Genomic DNA, 16,410 nt, shown 5'->3' with positions numbered 1-16,410 from the left:
CCGAGAGCGTCAAAGGAGGAGCGAACGAACAGTTCAGCGGCAACGGCAGCGGCACAAGGGAGAAACTTGAAGATGCCTGTGAAGAGAAAGGCGGACGGGGGAGGGCCCCCGGTTAAATAGGCGGAAAGGCGGGTGACGCCTCGGTGACGCCAGAGGACGCCTGGCTGCCGAAAGTTTGTTCGCGCCCCAAAGGCGAATCGACGCCATTAAGGAAGGATGTCCGCCGAAATCCTCAGACCGCCAGATCAGCAACAACTGCCATACGCCATAAAGAAGGCGGGAAGCTCGGAGCGCGCGCGCCTTTCCGAGGGATGGCGGCAATCTCGAAGCATCACTCCCTTCACCCGTTCCCCTCCTGGTTCCAGGCTCGGGAGTGGGGGGCTACTGTTACGGGGGAACTTAGCCACCATGCCCCACGTGACCGGCACGCGCGCCCAGGAAGACCACGGCTGCCCCTTGATCCAGCAATCCGACCTCGGGTCGGATATCTTCGGCTCCGCAGCCCGACCCCGAGTCGGCTGCCCCTTGATCCAGCAATCCGACCTCGGGTCGGATATCTTCGGCTCCGCAGCCCGACCCCGAGTCGGCTGCCCCTTGATCCAGCAATCCGATCTCGGGTCGGATATCTTCGGCTCTGCAGCCCGACCCCGAGTCGGCTGCCCCTTGATCCAGCAATCCGACCCCGAGTCGGCAATCTCTCGACAACAACAGACTGTTCCTCTGAGGCACGTCGCGGCCCCCTGCTCCACTACTCCCTGCAACGGCCGTATTCGGCGCTGCCCCACGATCCCCTGTAACAGCCGTACAAAGCGGAGCTCCACTATGCCCTGCCATGGCTGTACCCAGCGCTGCCCCACGACGCCCTGTAACGGCCATGTCAGTGGCAGCCCCATCGTGCCACACGATGACGAATCCCCGGAAAAACCCCCCAGCCTGATATATATGAGGCTGGGGGGGAAGGGGGAGGGTAAGATATATCTTCCAGAGTATCATCTCACCTGCTACCTTCTCCTTCTCCTTCTCCTTCGATCTCCTCTGACTTGATCGTCGGAGGGCCCCCACTACCCCGGTGGTGGTGCGAGGCTTGCTTGCAGGTTTCACGGCGGAGGGCGGAGCGCAACCAAAGCAACTCAAAGGGAACCTCGTTCACACCGCTGTGCCAATCGTTCTCGGTTTGGACCACCAGCAACAGTAACTATCTTGACTTACGTCAAAATGTTGATTAAGTCTGAGATCGTGAGACGACACATATCACGTTGGACGCGCGTCGGAATATCAAATCCGTCGCTTTCACATTCTAAAGAGGGACACGACCCGTAAATCTCGCCCGATCCACGTCCCTACATTTCAACAATTTTGACCCGTTGATATCGTCCTCACCCAACGCCGACTCCCAGCACGAAATCCACACGTGGCAACGTTCTGGACCGTTGAACGATCACCTGGAGCCCACTCCCATTCCCTCCGCGGTGTGAATAAATAATGCAACCTCGTATGGCACGATTTCCTGAGGCTGGGATTTATAAAGGAGACAATAGATGGAGAGCAAGAGCATGAAAGACAAGATTTTTTTTTTTAGACTTCTTGAAGGAAGAATTTCAAGTGTGGCATTAGTTGAACTATTTGATGGTCATGAAGACTATATTGGTGTTTCTTAGAGTAACAAAACGTATGATAGATGCCATGTTTGGCGTTGGATAACATCCCCCTAGATCCTTGCATGACTACATATGTTTATCATGCATCATGATATATATATAGAGATAGATATATAGATATCTTTTATAAGCTATTAAAATGGTTGCATGGATAAGGAAGTTACTTCGTTTGCAAGGATCTTTTGGATTGAGAAACATAAAAGTATAGTATTTTCTTTCCTTTTTATTAAAAACTTCTTTCCCACTGGGTCAATAAATCTTGTTGTCCACTTCGATACATTTCAAGTACTGATATCATCTTCACTCAACGCCAACTCCTTACACGAAATTCATACATAGCCGCCACCTAAATTCGAGCTGTAAACCACTTGTATATAGGCATCACTACCATTCATGTACATGCATAAAAATTTCCATGCGAGATTAGCCAACGAAACGCCATTTGGCCTTCTTGGTATGATGCCTAAAGAGCATCCACAACTGGGCTGTCTTCCGCACAAAGAAGATGGCAGGTTTGGACCCCAAATGTTTTAAAACAATGCAAATCTCACACTCATTGAATCATTTTAATCATTCATGCATGAAGATGTATGATAGATATGGTATTAAGTTAGAGTCGTGGGAATGCTTGTTTAACAATAGTTTAGACTCGTAGGAATGCTTGTATTCTCATCACGACTATAATCTGGCCCTACTAATGAGAATTATTTATTAGCCCTATCGAGGCCCAGCCTCAATGGGTCGGCCTGTTAGCTCGGATTGGCACCAATTAAAGGCATGAAGGCTTGTCTAGATTTGAAATAAGGCAGTGCCCTAGTAGATCATAGTAGCGGAGGAGGATGAGTCCTCCACCGCAGACTTTATCGAAGGCTAGGATAAGCCTAGCCTCCACTTTTATTTAAGCTATCGACCCTTTCTAGTTCATCCTCATCGGAAGATCCTCGCATATGATGTCGCCTTTTTTTCTTTTTCTCTTTTGATTGCTGATGGCCTAAGCTCCTTCTGCTTGCTAAAAAATGCAGCCAAGCCTTGTCAAAATTAGAGGTAGGACCCTTAATCTTCTTCTCTTTTGTTTTCCCATTCACCAGTCTCGTCGCCAGCCGAGGTTTCGCCGAAAAATTCGTGAAAGAAGGGGCTCTGAAAATCCCCTGTTTTACGATCCAAAAACCCATATTGTTCTTCTTTTTCTAGCCTCCTTCGCTGTCGGCACTTGTCGCCGGAGATGGAGGCTTGTCCTCTTTGATGCCTTGGGTTGTCACCGGAGCCCCATCATTAGCTGTCTTTCCACCTTTGCCGACCGCCACCCTGGTCGCCGTCACCTCTATCGCCTGCTCCACTGTACTAGTCTTCGGATCTCGGCACCCACCGCCAGGTCCTTCCTCCCTCCTCTTGCCTCTCTTCCTCCTCTTCATTCTTCTTCTTCTTCTTATTTCTTCTATTTTTTTCTTATTTTTTCCTATTTGTAATTAATTAAAAAAAAAAACCTCTCTTTTTTTCTCTACTTAATTGATAAACCAGATACATTAATGATCCAAGATGGCTTGTGCCATTGAAGGACCAAACCCAGACATCTCACGGAACCCGAGCTGAGATTCTCTCTCCTTTTTCTCTTTTTCTGTCTAGATAAGCTAAGGGATCCTAGTGTAATTTTTGATTTTCTTGTTGCTCAAATTCAAGTTAACCCAGTTTGGAGATCCTAAACCACCCCGGTACCCAAGCGATAGACCGGCCCATTACTTCAGCCTCAACTAGATCTTTTGAAATTTGGCCACTATTGATCTTCACCTGACCACTTGAATTCTTCTTGCTCGAACCAACTTGGGCAGTCGGGCACTGCCACCTAACCGACCTAATTTAGGGGCATGAGACCATTTTTCAATAGTATTTTAATTTTTGACTTTGCTTCACCTCTAAGATGATGATAAAATTAATGGTATTTTAATGATATTAAAATAGGTAAACCTGATCCGCCTATCTAAAGTAGAGTTTTGAAGCAAGAAGCGATAAATAATCTAATGCTTCAAAGTGTGTTTTTCAAATTTTTAGTAAAACAATAATTAGTTTATTAAATTTTATTATGATATTCGTTTTATACTTGGTTGAACGGGTCAGACATGTTATTACTATGATAGTAATTATTTTAAATTATATTATATTTATAAAATTTAGAAAATATGACTAGGTAAGCTATAAAATTTGTTTTATATGTATATATTCTCAGCACGGCTATAATATGACCCCACCAGTAGAGATTATTCTTGGCTCTCTCGACTTATAATTTGAGAAATTCATTTTGATACTGCCCCAAAGGTAATTAGAATAGTGCTATTTAAACACCGTACTACTGGTGGTTAATAATAGTAGTGTTTGATACTTTGTACATTCTGAAACATGCCATTAGGTTACATGGCTATAGATTGTTGTTGGATTCTAGTATTAGTTTATAAAAATAATAGTATATTTTAAAAAGATATATATATATATATATTTCGAGAATTGATTTATTTTCAGTCAATATTTGCTCTTTAACTTATTATTTAGAATGCTTAGATCCTACTTTGGGGTGTTATGTTGTTTATTGGGCTAGTGTAGCTTATTATTATACTTTTTCTATTTTTCATATCTAGATGTATAATTGCTCGGAATTTGGGAGAGTGCGCTAGATCTTTTGAAGGTTTTTTCAACTATTAGAGTTCTAGTAAAACTACTTAGACAGGTTAGAATATTTTGTTTAAATTAAATAAATAGTTAGCATATGTTGACTTTTGTCGCTTTGGAACAATTATAAGAATGATTTGAATAAGTTCTAGATTAAATAAATTTTTAAAAATTATTATTGCTTTAATATGATTTGTAGTTTTGCATGCTTGTATAGTTTGTTATATAGATATCCGGCATCTGTTATGCTTTGAGTTTGAAGCGTGATAAATTTAGACTTGGAGGAATGCTTATAGATAACTGCAAGATTACATTTTGTTATTTATATTATCATGCTTTGCTTGTGATTATTGGGTGGTGTTACATGGAGTCATCCAAGTGGTCCGTCAAGCTTCTCTTTCCCCATGGGTACACATATTGGCTCCTGAACCGCTAGAAACTCTCCCAAGCTTTTTTTTTTCTTCTTTTTTTACTCTGTCGGCATCTTCTTTCACTTTTGTTTACTTTGTCAGTATCTTTTTCTCTTGGGCACCAGAGTAGACTGTAGACTAAACTGGCACTAGGACAAAAGGAAAGAGTGAGAATGGTGGTGCACTTGGCAAGGACTTCAGTTTTGCGTTGTTTCATCCTCTCCTGCCTCCATTGTCCTCACCGACGAGGCAGCGCCTATAACACTTTCTCCTCTCCCTTCTCTCGCCTTCTTTCTCCACCTCACCTCCTCCCCTTTCCCATCCTCTCTTCTCTCTCTCTCTCTCCTCCAGGGCTACACTCCACCTTTCCAACCAAAACATCCCCCAGGTGTCAGCTAATCTTGGCACTATCCCAACACTCCTCTCCTTTTCCCCTCTCTATTTCTTTCCCTCACTCTTCCATCCCTCTCCCCACGCCAACTCTCTCTCTCTCTCTCTCTCTCTCTGTGTGTGTGTGTGTATGTGTGTGTGTCTCTCTCTGAGGAGATATGATGTGCCCAGACTCATCCTCTAACTCGCCCAAGGCCTCCATGGTGAGAGCCCCCGTCTGCCGGCCCCACCGGCCAACCCTCCTCGCCGACAGTCTCGTCTTCATCGCCGGCGCGTTCTCCGCCCTCCTCCTTTTCTGGATCCTCTCCTCCATCCTATCCCCCGCCACCCCCATGACCTCCTTCTCCCCCTCCCCAAGATACTACTCCTCCTCCTCCTTCTCCCCCTACCTCCACTTCGCCAACCTCTCCATCCATCCCGACCTTTTCAACGACACCGACCCCGACCTCCTCCGCGACCCCCCGAACTCCACGTTCTACGACGATCCCTCCCTCTCCTACACCATCGACCGCCACATCACCGATTGGGACGACAAGCGCCGCCGCTGGCTCCGCCTCCACCCATGGCTTTCCCCCGCCCCCGGCGGTCGCGAGCGCATCCTCATGATCTCCGGCTCCCAGCCCAACCCCTGCCGCAACCCCATCGGCGATCACCTCCTCCTCCGCTTCCTCAAGAACAAGGTCGACTATTGCCGCCGCTTCGGCATCGAACTCCTCTACAACAACGCCCTCCAGCACCCCAAGATGCGCACCTACTGGGCGAAGATCCCCATTATCCGCGCCGCCATGATCGCCCACCCGGAGGCCGACTGGGTCTGGTGGGTCGACTCCGACGCCGCCTTCACGGACATGGACTTCCAGCTCCCTCTCCGCCGCTACCGCAACCACAACCTCGTCCTCCACGGCTGGCCCAATCTCGTATTCGAGGAGAAGAGCTGGGTCGGCCTCAACGCCGGCGTCTTCCTCATCCGCAACTGCCAGTGGTCTCTCGACTTCATGGCCCGGTGGGCCCGCTTCGGCCCCCAGGACCCCGACTACGTGCAGTGGGGCCAACGCCTCAAGAACGAGTTCAAGGGCAAGGTCTTCGCCGAGTCCGACGACCAGTCCGCCCTCGTCCACATCCTCATCAGAGAGCGAGACCTGTGGGCCGACAAGATCTTCCTCGAGGACTCCTTCTACTTCGAAGGCTACTGGCTCGAGATCATCGGCCGGCTCGAGAAGATGTCGGAGATGTACCTGGCGCTGGAACGGAACGTGCCGCCGCTCAGGAGGCGGCACGCCGAGAAGGTCGCCGCGGTGTACGGGAGGATGAGGGACGGCGAATTGGAGCGCCAGGGGGCGGAGACGGGGCCGGCGGGGTGGCGGAGGCCGTTCATGACGCACTTCACCGGGTGCCAGCCCTGCAGCGGCGACCACAACAAGAAGTACTCCGGGGAGAATTGCTACCAGGGGATGCTGCGGGCGCTCAACTTCGCCGATGATCAGGTGATGCGCGTCTACGGTTTCAAGCACACCGAATTGGAAAGCTACGGCGTGACGCCGCTGCCGTTCGATTATCCGGCGGCCTAGTGATCGCGATGATCGTCGTGGTGGTGGCGGTGATCAGAAATTTCCTGATGGAATAATAAATTTCGTGATAGAATAGTGTAAAGGGGGGAAAAAAGCAGAGCTGTTTGTTTACAAATCTGCGTCCGATATTATGTTGTCGTTTCGTTTATTTATTGGATTTTATTTCTACTTTTGTGGGAATATAGTCGGTTGCTTTTGAGCTTCGAGTGCGTACGTCTTCGGGCCTTTTCACATCTTTCGCGCGAAAGAATGATCCTCCTTTCACGACACGAACCCTTGGATGATGCATCGCACGAATCTTAAAGCACAAGAAAGAGAGTTTTTTTAATAACCAAAAGAAGGAGAGATGGTTCGAGCACTAGGAAACCATGATGGGATGGAAGACGGAAAGTAGAGATTTCGCAGATAAATAATTTCCATTTCCACGCCTGCGGTCTTCCGTTGAGTCGTGGAGTTGGGAGAGCTTTGAGATCTGTGCGGTGGATAAACCAACCGTAGATTTGTAGGAAGGAAGGAGAATTATTTTCAAATTTCTTTGCAGCGTCTAAGAAAACGAGAAATTAAATTTGCGTCTTATGCGGAGGAAACGCCTTCCTCGTGAAAGGAGGCGGGAGCTTTGCTTGGGTCAAAGTGGACGCGTGTCGGGGAGGAGTGTTGCTTGGCTTTTGTTCCTTGGGACACGTGCCGAGGAATAACGGGAACCTCTGTTTGTTAAAGTGAGGACATCGTAAATAAGGTATCTGTGAACTTTAAAATGACATTAAACCAATATTTATTATTATAGTGTGGGGGTAAGCATTTCATGGGATGGATTGGCGCCATGATATCAGGATGATCTGCTAATATATTTCAGGATCAAAAATATAATTGAACTGCTACTATAGTACTATAAGCACATGGACCACATAACAAAGTATAAAATAAACATCAAATGCAATGAGATCAGGGGAGTAGGAAATTTTTCCCACTTTGACCAGTGCTTAGGAAATCTTTCCATGTTGAGCAAAGTTTTTATCTCCATGTATCTCAAACCCAATATATTAAAAGATATAAATTTCAAAAATGGCCGGTATTTTTATTTTTCTTAAAAGTAAATATTTTAAAATAAACTCTAGAGATAAGTATTTTAATATCACTCGATATTTGAATATCTCCATTTCAAGATATCAATGAAATTTTTGAAGAAAAATTTATTTATTTTTAAATAATTTTTCATATGAATAGAAATTTGAGTTGTTAGGTCTCTGCTGCCTATCTTCACCGGTCATTTTTCATTGAAAAAGTTATTCACTTCAGCTCTCAAATATTTGAAGAACATGAAACAATAAATTTTTCTATGTTTTCGAGCACTCTATGCTGATTTCCATCCCACCGGGAGTTTGTTTGGATGATTTGGCTGTAAATTCTATATTCATAAATATCTAAAAATAATTTTGGAGTAAACTGGTCTGAATCTATAGGAAGAAAAAAATCCTAGCATTTATAATTCTATAATTTTGTTAGAGTACATCGGCCTGAATCTAAAATTTAATCCATGAAATTCTAATCTAATCATCTTAATAGGCCCGTTTATTTAGCAACCACGGATGTTCGTAGGGACAGGCACATATATGATTTTGTACCGGCAATAGAGACATTGGGGAGGACCGTGAGTTACGGCACAGGCTTAGGATTTCTCCATGGGTGCACGTGGATCACAAGACAAAGGAGAGAAACAAGGGTGAGAAATTGACGGAGGCTGCTGCTCCCGGGGTTTTAGCGTTTTAGTTTGATTTGCAGGGAAAAAAAATAGTTAGATTTTTTTAAAAAAATAAAAATAGTATTTTTATGAGAATAAAATTTTTGTATTTTATAGAAAAAATAATGAGGGACATGAAAAAACTAGTTTTTTGCTGATTGACAATTAGAATTTTTTTCAAAAATATTCTTAAATCATCAAAATCAATGAGTAAGTTCTTTTCCTTTATTAACAGTATAATGGTTATTTTATACAATTTTTTCAAAAAAGTAGATGCTTAACCAAACATAAGTCACTCTGCAATGTTTCACTTATCTATGATCAATTAAATATTCCAAAATCATTTTTTCATGCATCATATTCCCAGAAATTATTTTTTCAGAAAAAAATTACTTTGTAAGATCGTGAAAAGTCACTATTTTCCTCGTCTTAATGCTCTATTAGCCTATACCATTTCCCAGTTAAAAGTATTCCTTTTGTAGCTACCCAGAATCTCACCCAAAAATGCTAGCCAGAATGTATTTTTTAGTTCCTTAGTCCTGTATAAGTATCCAAGATCTTCCCGACGAATAATTAATATGGGACAAACATACGCTTGCATGAGTTCTCACATATTCCTCTGTTTAAACCTTGACGTCATTGTCAAGCTAAAAGTCTAAATTCATTCAAATCTAATCACAAATACCATGATCGGTCCGTGGTCAACCTCAATGAGCCCATGGTGCAGTGTCCTCTAATCCATATGGGCCATAAGCCGTGTCCGCTCTGATACAATTTGTAACTAACTAGAACCTCACCTACCGAAAGTATTTTTTGGATTCTTTAGTCCTGTATAAGTATCCAAAATCTCTTTCGAAGAATAATCGATGTGGGACTACACACACGCTCAACCAGTTCCTCATATAATTATGTACAAGTTTATTATTTGTTACAAAATGAAATTATTTTTGTTCACGGATATTGAGGTTGTAATAAGTTTTTCTAGCCTTGCATATTCTTTATGGCCTTGCTCTAGAGAGTGTGCTGCTATATCATGTGGCCAACCCAGATAGTGGATTCGGACCGTGACCCTTTTGCTGACTTTTACATGCTTCATTATTTGAGTTGTATTTTGATTATTGATATGGATACCTCTAATAGATGCTTGTATATTTCTTATATTAATAGAATTTTTTCTCTAGATTTTTTTTGATGAGTAGGCATGTAATGTTACTTTATGTTAAATCAGTGAATGCAAGCCTTGCTTTTGATCAAGAGACCCAACAAGAACTCGGTAAGAATCCGAAAGTACACCCAGGGCTATATGGCAGCCCGAGAATACAAAGATAAAGAAGAGTATAATGGGAGGGAAAAAAAAGAGAACGAGTCACAGAACAAGTAAAATATAGAGATTCAACGTCAGCTCTAACCCAACACCTGCAAGATTCTTGTCAAGCCCCTGATGAAGTATACAAAGAATATATATATATATATATATATATATATATATATATATATATATATATATTATTCTTGCGACCATCATCATGTATGTTTATAATTAAAAATATATAAAAAATTACAACTAGAATGATATAAATATAGAAAAAAATAATAAATGAATTTCTAAAATCAATTCTAAATTTATGCTAATCAAAATTCAAAATTCAAAATTTTGAATTTCTTAAATAATGAATTCTTGATATATGGCTTGATATCGAACTAAGGTAGAGATACTGCCAACAATACTCTTACAGGTAAACCTAGTTTTAATAGATAGTAAATTTAGAGTTGTGAACCAGAATGTGAACTAAATGTACCCAAGTAACCAAGATGATTTATCTGATTACTTCTTAGGTTGCTTGGAACTATAAATCCTTAGCCATATGTTTTCCTTCTGATTTGGTGCCCAGAAATGTCCCAATTCCTCTTATTCTTTTAAGTCAAGGACCAACTGTGGAGGTGGTCAAGATTTAAGAGCCAAGTTCTCCGTCACTAAGGCCCATTGGCAAGCTTCATCGGACTGCTTTGAGTCATGTCTAGAGATTGAAGGACTGCTATTACAGGGCCGTGGGTGAACTCCCTGTGATTCATTAGAATGGAAGACTTGGCCCTCCAGATAGTGGACATGCAATTCTAATTGAATTGCATATAAGAGATGAGATCTTCAAGATCATTCATGAGAACACAATACAGCTGCAAATAACTTCGTACGTGGTGTAGGATTTATAGACGTATTAGATTCCGAGTCGTATACTAGTTTCTGTTACCCGCCAGCCACTTGCAGCCTATGATCCATACGGATATAGATATGGATATTGTACGTCTGAAGCATCTTTCAATGGCTATAATCCTACCAGCCCGGAGCATCTTACAAGTGGAATTTTACTCGCAGTATATTTGGATGGCCCCTCCACAGCTATATTATCAGCCGATGACACCTCTCAGAGTTAGAATTTCAGCGAGAGATCCGAAAGTGCCTATAATCCGACACATGTTCCTTATGTGATTAACGTACAAGACTACAACGCTGCTTGGTTAGAGGGAAGAGCTGATATGCCTCCTGGCTATGCTAATGGTACAGATTTCTTCGAGAAATATTGCCACTCGATCCGATTTTAGATATCAGTCCGTATGTTGGACTTTAAATATATCTAATTGATTATATTATTTTTTAATTTTTACGTCACTAATTGATTTGAGGATATTTTATGTTGTACATTGTACAATGCAACATCTCACTAATCATTTTATGATTTGTATCATTTTAAAGCAATAAGATGTATCATATAGATTAAACTGAAATTATAGAAACATCAAAAAATATACATCAAGAAAAATATCAAATTAGATTTAAAATTATTAAAAAAGTTCAAAATGATTACCAATTAAATATTTTTAAGTTAGACTTCTCAAACTCTATTTATCATCTAAAATAAAGTGCTCTATTAATGGTGAGGGCGCTCTTCTCTGGCGAATTGTATAGTTTAGTGAAGCCCTTGGGATTACGGTCAACACTACGGATATGCTAGGTAACCAGGGAATTCCGACTAGTTCTGCACTACAATACAACAAATCACTTCTCATCTCCTGAACTCCTCTTCAATTGGTATTATTGAGGTCAAATTGGATGTCCAAAATAGCGTTATAATTTGAATAGGCTAAAATTGACTGATCAAGTAGTCTAAGGCAATGAAATGGGTGTTGGTGCGGTCCCTCCTCACGTAGCATCTACATCATTTGAATTTTTTTTAAAAAAAATAATATAGTAGTGTTTTTATTTTCGAAAATTGCTTGGACTGCTTGGCTTTGAAATGTGGTAACCGAGGGAAAACCGAGCAATGGGATGTGCGGAAATAGAAAAAAAAAAGATTTTATCTAGATTTGGCTAAAAGTTCTGTATGTTGTTTCCAATATTAAGAACTATAAATTAAATGGTTTAGATCTTTGAAAAGCTTTCTCCATTGATTGAAATCAATATTTGGTGAAATCTATCCTCTATTTTGTTGTTTATTGTTGAAATCCGTCTTATTGGTGATTAATGTTTTTGTTGTAAAAGTTAAAATTCAATTTTAATGATATTTGTGCAGCCTCTAGCTAAACTAGAGAGGATCTATTGCAATCCTATTATTCTAAATACTGAAAGTTTTTTGCTGAACTAGGTTCCGTGGTTTTTAAATTTACATCGAAGGGTTTGCTTGCTAATTATTTGTGTAGATGGTAGAGATTATTGCTGTTTGGTGAATTATATCTTATTTAATTGGATAAAGAGGGAAAAGAAGTTTGAGGCATCATTATTTTTTGATTGCATTTTTCCATCGATGGGCAACCCTCAAGACAACCAACGAACCATCAAGTGCTTGCTCAAATGGTATTATCTCTTTCCTCGCAGAAAAGAGGCCAGGGATTCTAAGCGACGTCGGCCATCAATTTTTGGCCTCCTATTACGGTTTGACTTCTGATGTTTCTATTAAATAAAAAGAGAGAGAGCTAACAACTATTTAACCCTGAGTTTGGGCATGTTTGGCCCCAAGATTACAGCCTCTTCAATGTACTTATGACTGTTTATTCGTTCTAATAGGCGGCTTATCAGAAGATTCTATTAACAGGTCAAGTTATAAGGAAGCGTTTTTGGGCATTGTAGCCTTCAATTCATGTGGGCCTTCAGGTTGTAGAAGATTCTCCAAAATGCCTTTGTTTGTTTGCAAAGAGCCAAGCCGACGAGGTGCCCCTAACTGGGGATGGGCTAAGCCTGAAATAAAAAGTCTGCCCTGAATCAATATAACAGGCCTATTGGCCGTCCACTTACAGCCCTCCTAACAGTTGATTGCATTTGAAGTCAGCTACGAAGGTTCAGCCACGATGAATGGAAGCTAGAAAGAGAAAAAAACATGACGACTCTCAACAAAAATCAAGAAGAACAACTAAAGTAACTGATATGTGTTACTACTTAAACCTGGCCTCCTCTTCGAAACTAGTTGTTCTGCGCTGAGATATGCAAAGTGATGAATGGGGTGGGCCAAGCTTTGGCAAAGCCTTCTAAAATGCAGGCCAAGCCTAAAATACTCCACCTTTATATGCCAATGGATAAATGAGTTAGTGATGATTGTCGCTGCCATGAGTCGGTACCAAGGCACCAAGCTAGTGAGGTTGCTGGAGGGCTTAATAGTCAACTGTTCAGATCGTGTCGATCGACAGTGTGCCTAGGATAGTGCTGAAAAGCTGAGGTCGTGCTTGGGTTTTCGCTCTAATGTTGAGTTCAACCTGAAACAACAAAGACGAAGAAGTCCTCTTGCCGGAGAATGACCGATGGAAGACTCTAAGTCAAAAAGATTTTCGGGGTACAAATTCAGGCCGGCCTAACCCTTAGGCGACTGAGGCAGTCACCTAAGGTCCCAGCCAAAGAAGGCCCACCGTAGAAAAGGCTTCAAAGACAAAATGGAAAGAAAAAAGGCCCACTTGTGAGTTTGCCTTAGGCCGATCCACTGCAGGAAAGGCCTCAAAGACAAAACGGCCTTAGGCCCCCAAATACATTGGGCCACTTCTAGGTACAATGGGGGTTGAGAGTGGCAAAGTGACAGTACGGTAGTGTGCGATAGTTCGAGAGCACTTACCGAAAGAGTCTCCTTGGGATTGAATTGTATAAACAAAGGCCGACGCTTGTCACCGAAGGATCTGGGCATATCGGTTGGCCGCCTTTAGCAAGCGCGCCATCGCATGTTCGAGGATTTACGTGTGGTCGTTTCGCAAGTGCATCACGCCCCGTATATCTCACAAGCGCGGTTTGAAAAACTGCTTGTGATTATGGCCGAAGTGTTGCTAACTAGGGCGAGAGTTTAAAATTCAAAAATTTCTTCACGCGCTTCTATGCTAGCCATATGGTGGGCCTTTGTTGATGGGATAAAAGCTTCGTGGGAGGGTCTGATTGTTTGGTCCTCCATCTTGGTTGTGGTCGGTTCCCAAGCGTATTAATAACCATTACTACACGTTATACTCTCATTGGTACTATGCATGAGTTTAAGGATTCGTTTGGTTCGCAGAAAGTATTTTCTATGAATATGATTCCTGGGAAGCAAATTTGTAGGAAGAGAATGCCTAGGAAAGTACTTTTGGCATGTTTGGTTGACCATGGGAAAGTGACAAATTTTTAAAGTGCTTATGTTTGGTTGACCATCCACTTTCCTGAAAAAGTTATGTATAATTCCTATTATACCCTTAATAAAAATTAGGTCTTTAATGCATCTTTAATGCTTCTTTAGAGCTATAGCTTTTATCTAAAGATATGAAAGGATCGTCCTCGAAAAGCTTTCACCTAGGTTAAATTATAAGGCTTTGTGCATGCTAACATGCTAACATGCGTTTCATGTACCACATAAATCTCTTTATATCTCGTACTTGGAGAACGCTGGAAAAATACTGCCAAGTTTTGGTATGCCACACTCTTGTCATCATAATATTTTTCTATTCATTTGAGGTCTAAGATGAAGGAAGCCTGATTGAACAAAGTAAAGGCAGGATTGGAATTGGAATCAAGATCACAGGTATCTTTAAGGCTATATGTGTTATCAGCCATTTTCTGCTCTTGGGATTAGTAGTTAATCAACTACATGAGAGCCAAAATGAGAGCTGATGTCACTCGAAATCGAACCCCGTCGATTTTAAGGGGCATAATATGATACCGTACATGCTAATTGATCGGTTATTTCAATTTTGAAAATAAACCACGCAATAGCACGTATCCCGTAGGATAGTGATTACGGGTGTCGGTCCACAGGGATTGGAGACAAGTTATTTTTCTTTTAAAAATAAATCAAAAAGAAGGATTTGCTAACTTGATTCAACTAAGTTAATCTATGAGTACGAATTGAAATTTAATCAAAGTAAATAGATCTAGGGTTTGGAATCCACCACATAGCATTGCATCAAGGATTGTGTTCTTAATTTTTATCTTTTGGAAGGCATGCAATTTTGGCTATAAGCCTTTTAAAATAAAAACATAAAGAGTGTTAGGAAGATCCATCTTCGGTATAGCATGAAGTGTCTACCTAAGTATGCTAATCTAGGATGCAGCACACTTCATCTTCCTAGGCATGGATCATCTTAGACTACTTTAGCAAACATGATTAGTAACTAGCATGCTCAAAGTTTAAATATCATAAAGGAATATTTCATTGAAAATAAGAATTTAAACAAGCTCCAAAATAATAATAAAACTAAGAACTACAATGCCCTGATACATTGCTAGGGCTTCATCCAGCCCTAGACTAGATGTTTAGCCGAGCATGGCTTCCGGACGACCTCCCATCCTCAAATAAAGTTGATCACCTCCCATAATTCCCAAAATATCCAAGACTCTTCTCTTTCCTCCCCTCTCTCTTCTTTTTTTATTTCTTTCTCTCGGCTTTCTTCTTCTTCTTCACCGAAACAGAGCCCCCCTGTTTCTTTCTTCTCCACCGAGCCTCCTCCCTCTGTTTCTTTCCTCTCTCCCTTTTATAGATCAATCGTTGAAGCATCGAGAGGGAGAGGATGCGTGATTGCTGGGGATCCGATTGCTTGGGGGCTGGGATTTGGAAACGGAAGGAGGGCGTCAATCCGTGGGATCACCAGCTGCATTTGAAACGGGCGGAAGAAATGGGAGCTTGATCGACGGGAGGAAATCACGGAAGAGGTGCTGGGTCCTTGGGTCACAGTGCTTGCAGACGCGGAGGCTTGAAGCGTGGGATGCATCACCGGCGGAAGAAATGGTGCTGGAGGACCACTGCAGACGGACGCTGGGAACTTGGACTGGTGCTTAAACTTGGAAGCAGGATCGCTGGGATCACGGGGACGTTGAAAGGAGCTGGAGATCCGGAAGAGTGGAGAACATGGATCCGTGGTTGCAGAGGCAGGAAGGAAGATGGCTGCGTTGCCTTGATCACGGATGGGTGACTTCCGGCTGCTGGGAGGATCGCTCCGAATGGTGGGTGGCCGCGGGATCAACGGGGAGATGCCTCGACGCGGCTTGATGGCGGAGCTGGGTCTCGGCTGCGGGCTGCGTCACAGGCGGAGGACGAGGCGGAATCGATGGGAAGAAGGGGAACGGCCCGGATGCACTGCGGGGGGGGAGAAGATGAACAGTGGCTTCTTGTTTACATTATTATTTTTTTTTGTAACACTGTTCATATGAACAGTGTTTTCACGGGACACTGTTCATATGAACAGTGAATTCCCCGAAATTATTTTTATTTATTTTATTATATTTATTATTTTCTTTTTTTTTTTTGTTTTTTTTAAATTTATAAATTTTATATGAAGGCAGGTAAAGAATTGGTTGGGAGTTACTTTGGGTTTGAAGTGGGTCATGATTGTTGATTTGGCTTGAACTCGTTCTCGAGCCCAATGTCATTTAATTCTTACTAAACTGCTTCAGATTGGACTCAACCAGATCAGACCGTGACTTAATAAAAGAGTTAATCAAATATTTTCCTATACAATTATAACTTTCAATCAAATCAGGACCAAAGCCCATT

The 16,410-nt window shown here is 42.2% G+C and overlaps 1 protein-coding gene across 1 annotated transcript; it reads left to right on the top strand.

Annotated features, from left to right (window-relative positions):
- Positions 1-4,552: 4,552 nt before the first annotated feature.
- LOC103718958 (probable glycosyltransferase 7) lies at positions 4,553-6,887 on the top strand. The gene has a single exon (XM_008807982.3). It carries the CDS (start codon positions 5,275-5,277, stop codon positions 6,682-6,684), a length of 1,410 nt encoding a protein of 469 aa, XP_008806204.1. The 5' UTR covers positions 4,553-5,274; the 3' UTR covers positions 6,685-6,887.
- The last annotated feature ends 9,523 nt before the right edge of the window (positions 6,888-16,410 follow it).

Source organism: Phoenix dactylifera, unplaced genomic scaffold, assembly GCF_009389715.1.
Source record: "Phoenix dactylifera cultivar Barhee BC4 unplaced genomic scaffold, palm_55x_up_171113_PBpolish2nd_filt_p 000882F, whole genome shotgun sequence".
NCBI classification, from domain to species: Eukaryota; Viridiplantae; Streptophyta; class Magnoliopsida; order Arecales; family Arecaceae; genus Phoenix; species Phoenix dactylifera.
Note: the sequence above shows the minus strand (reverse complement) of the source record. Positions and strands in the feature narration are given on the sequence as shown.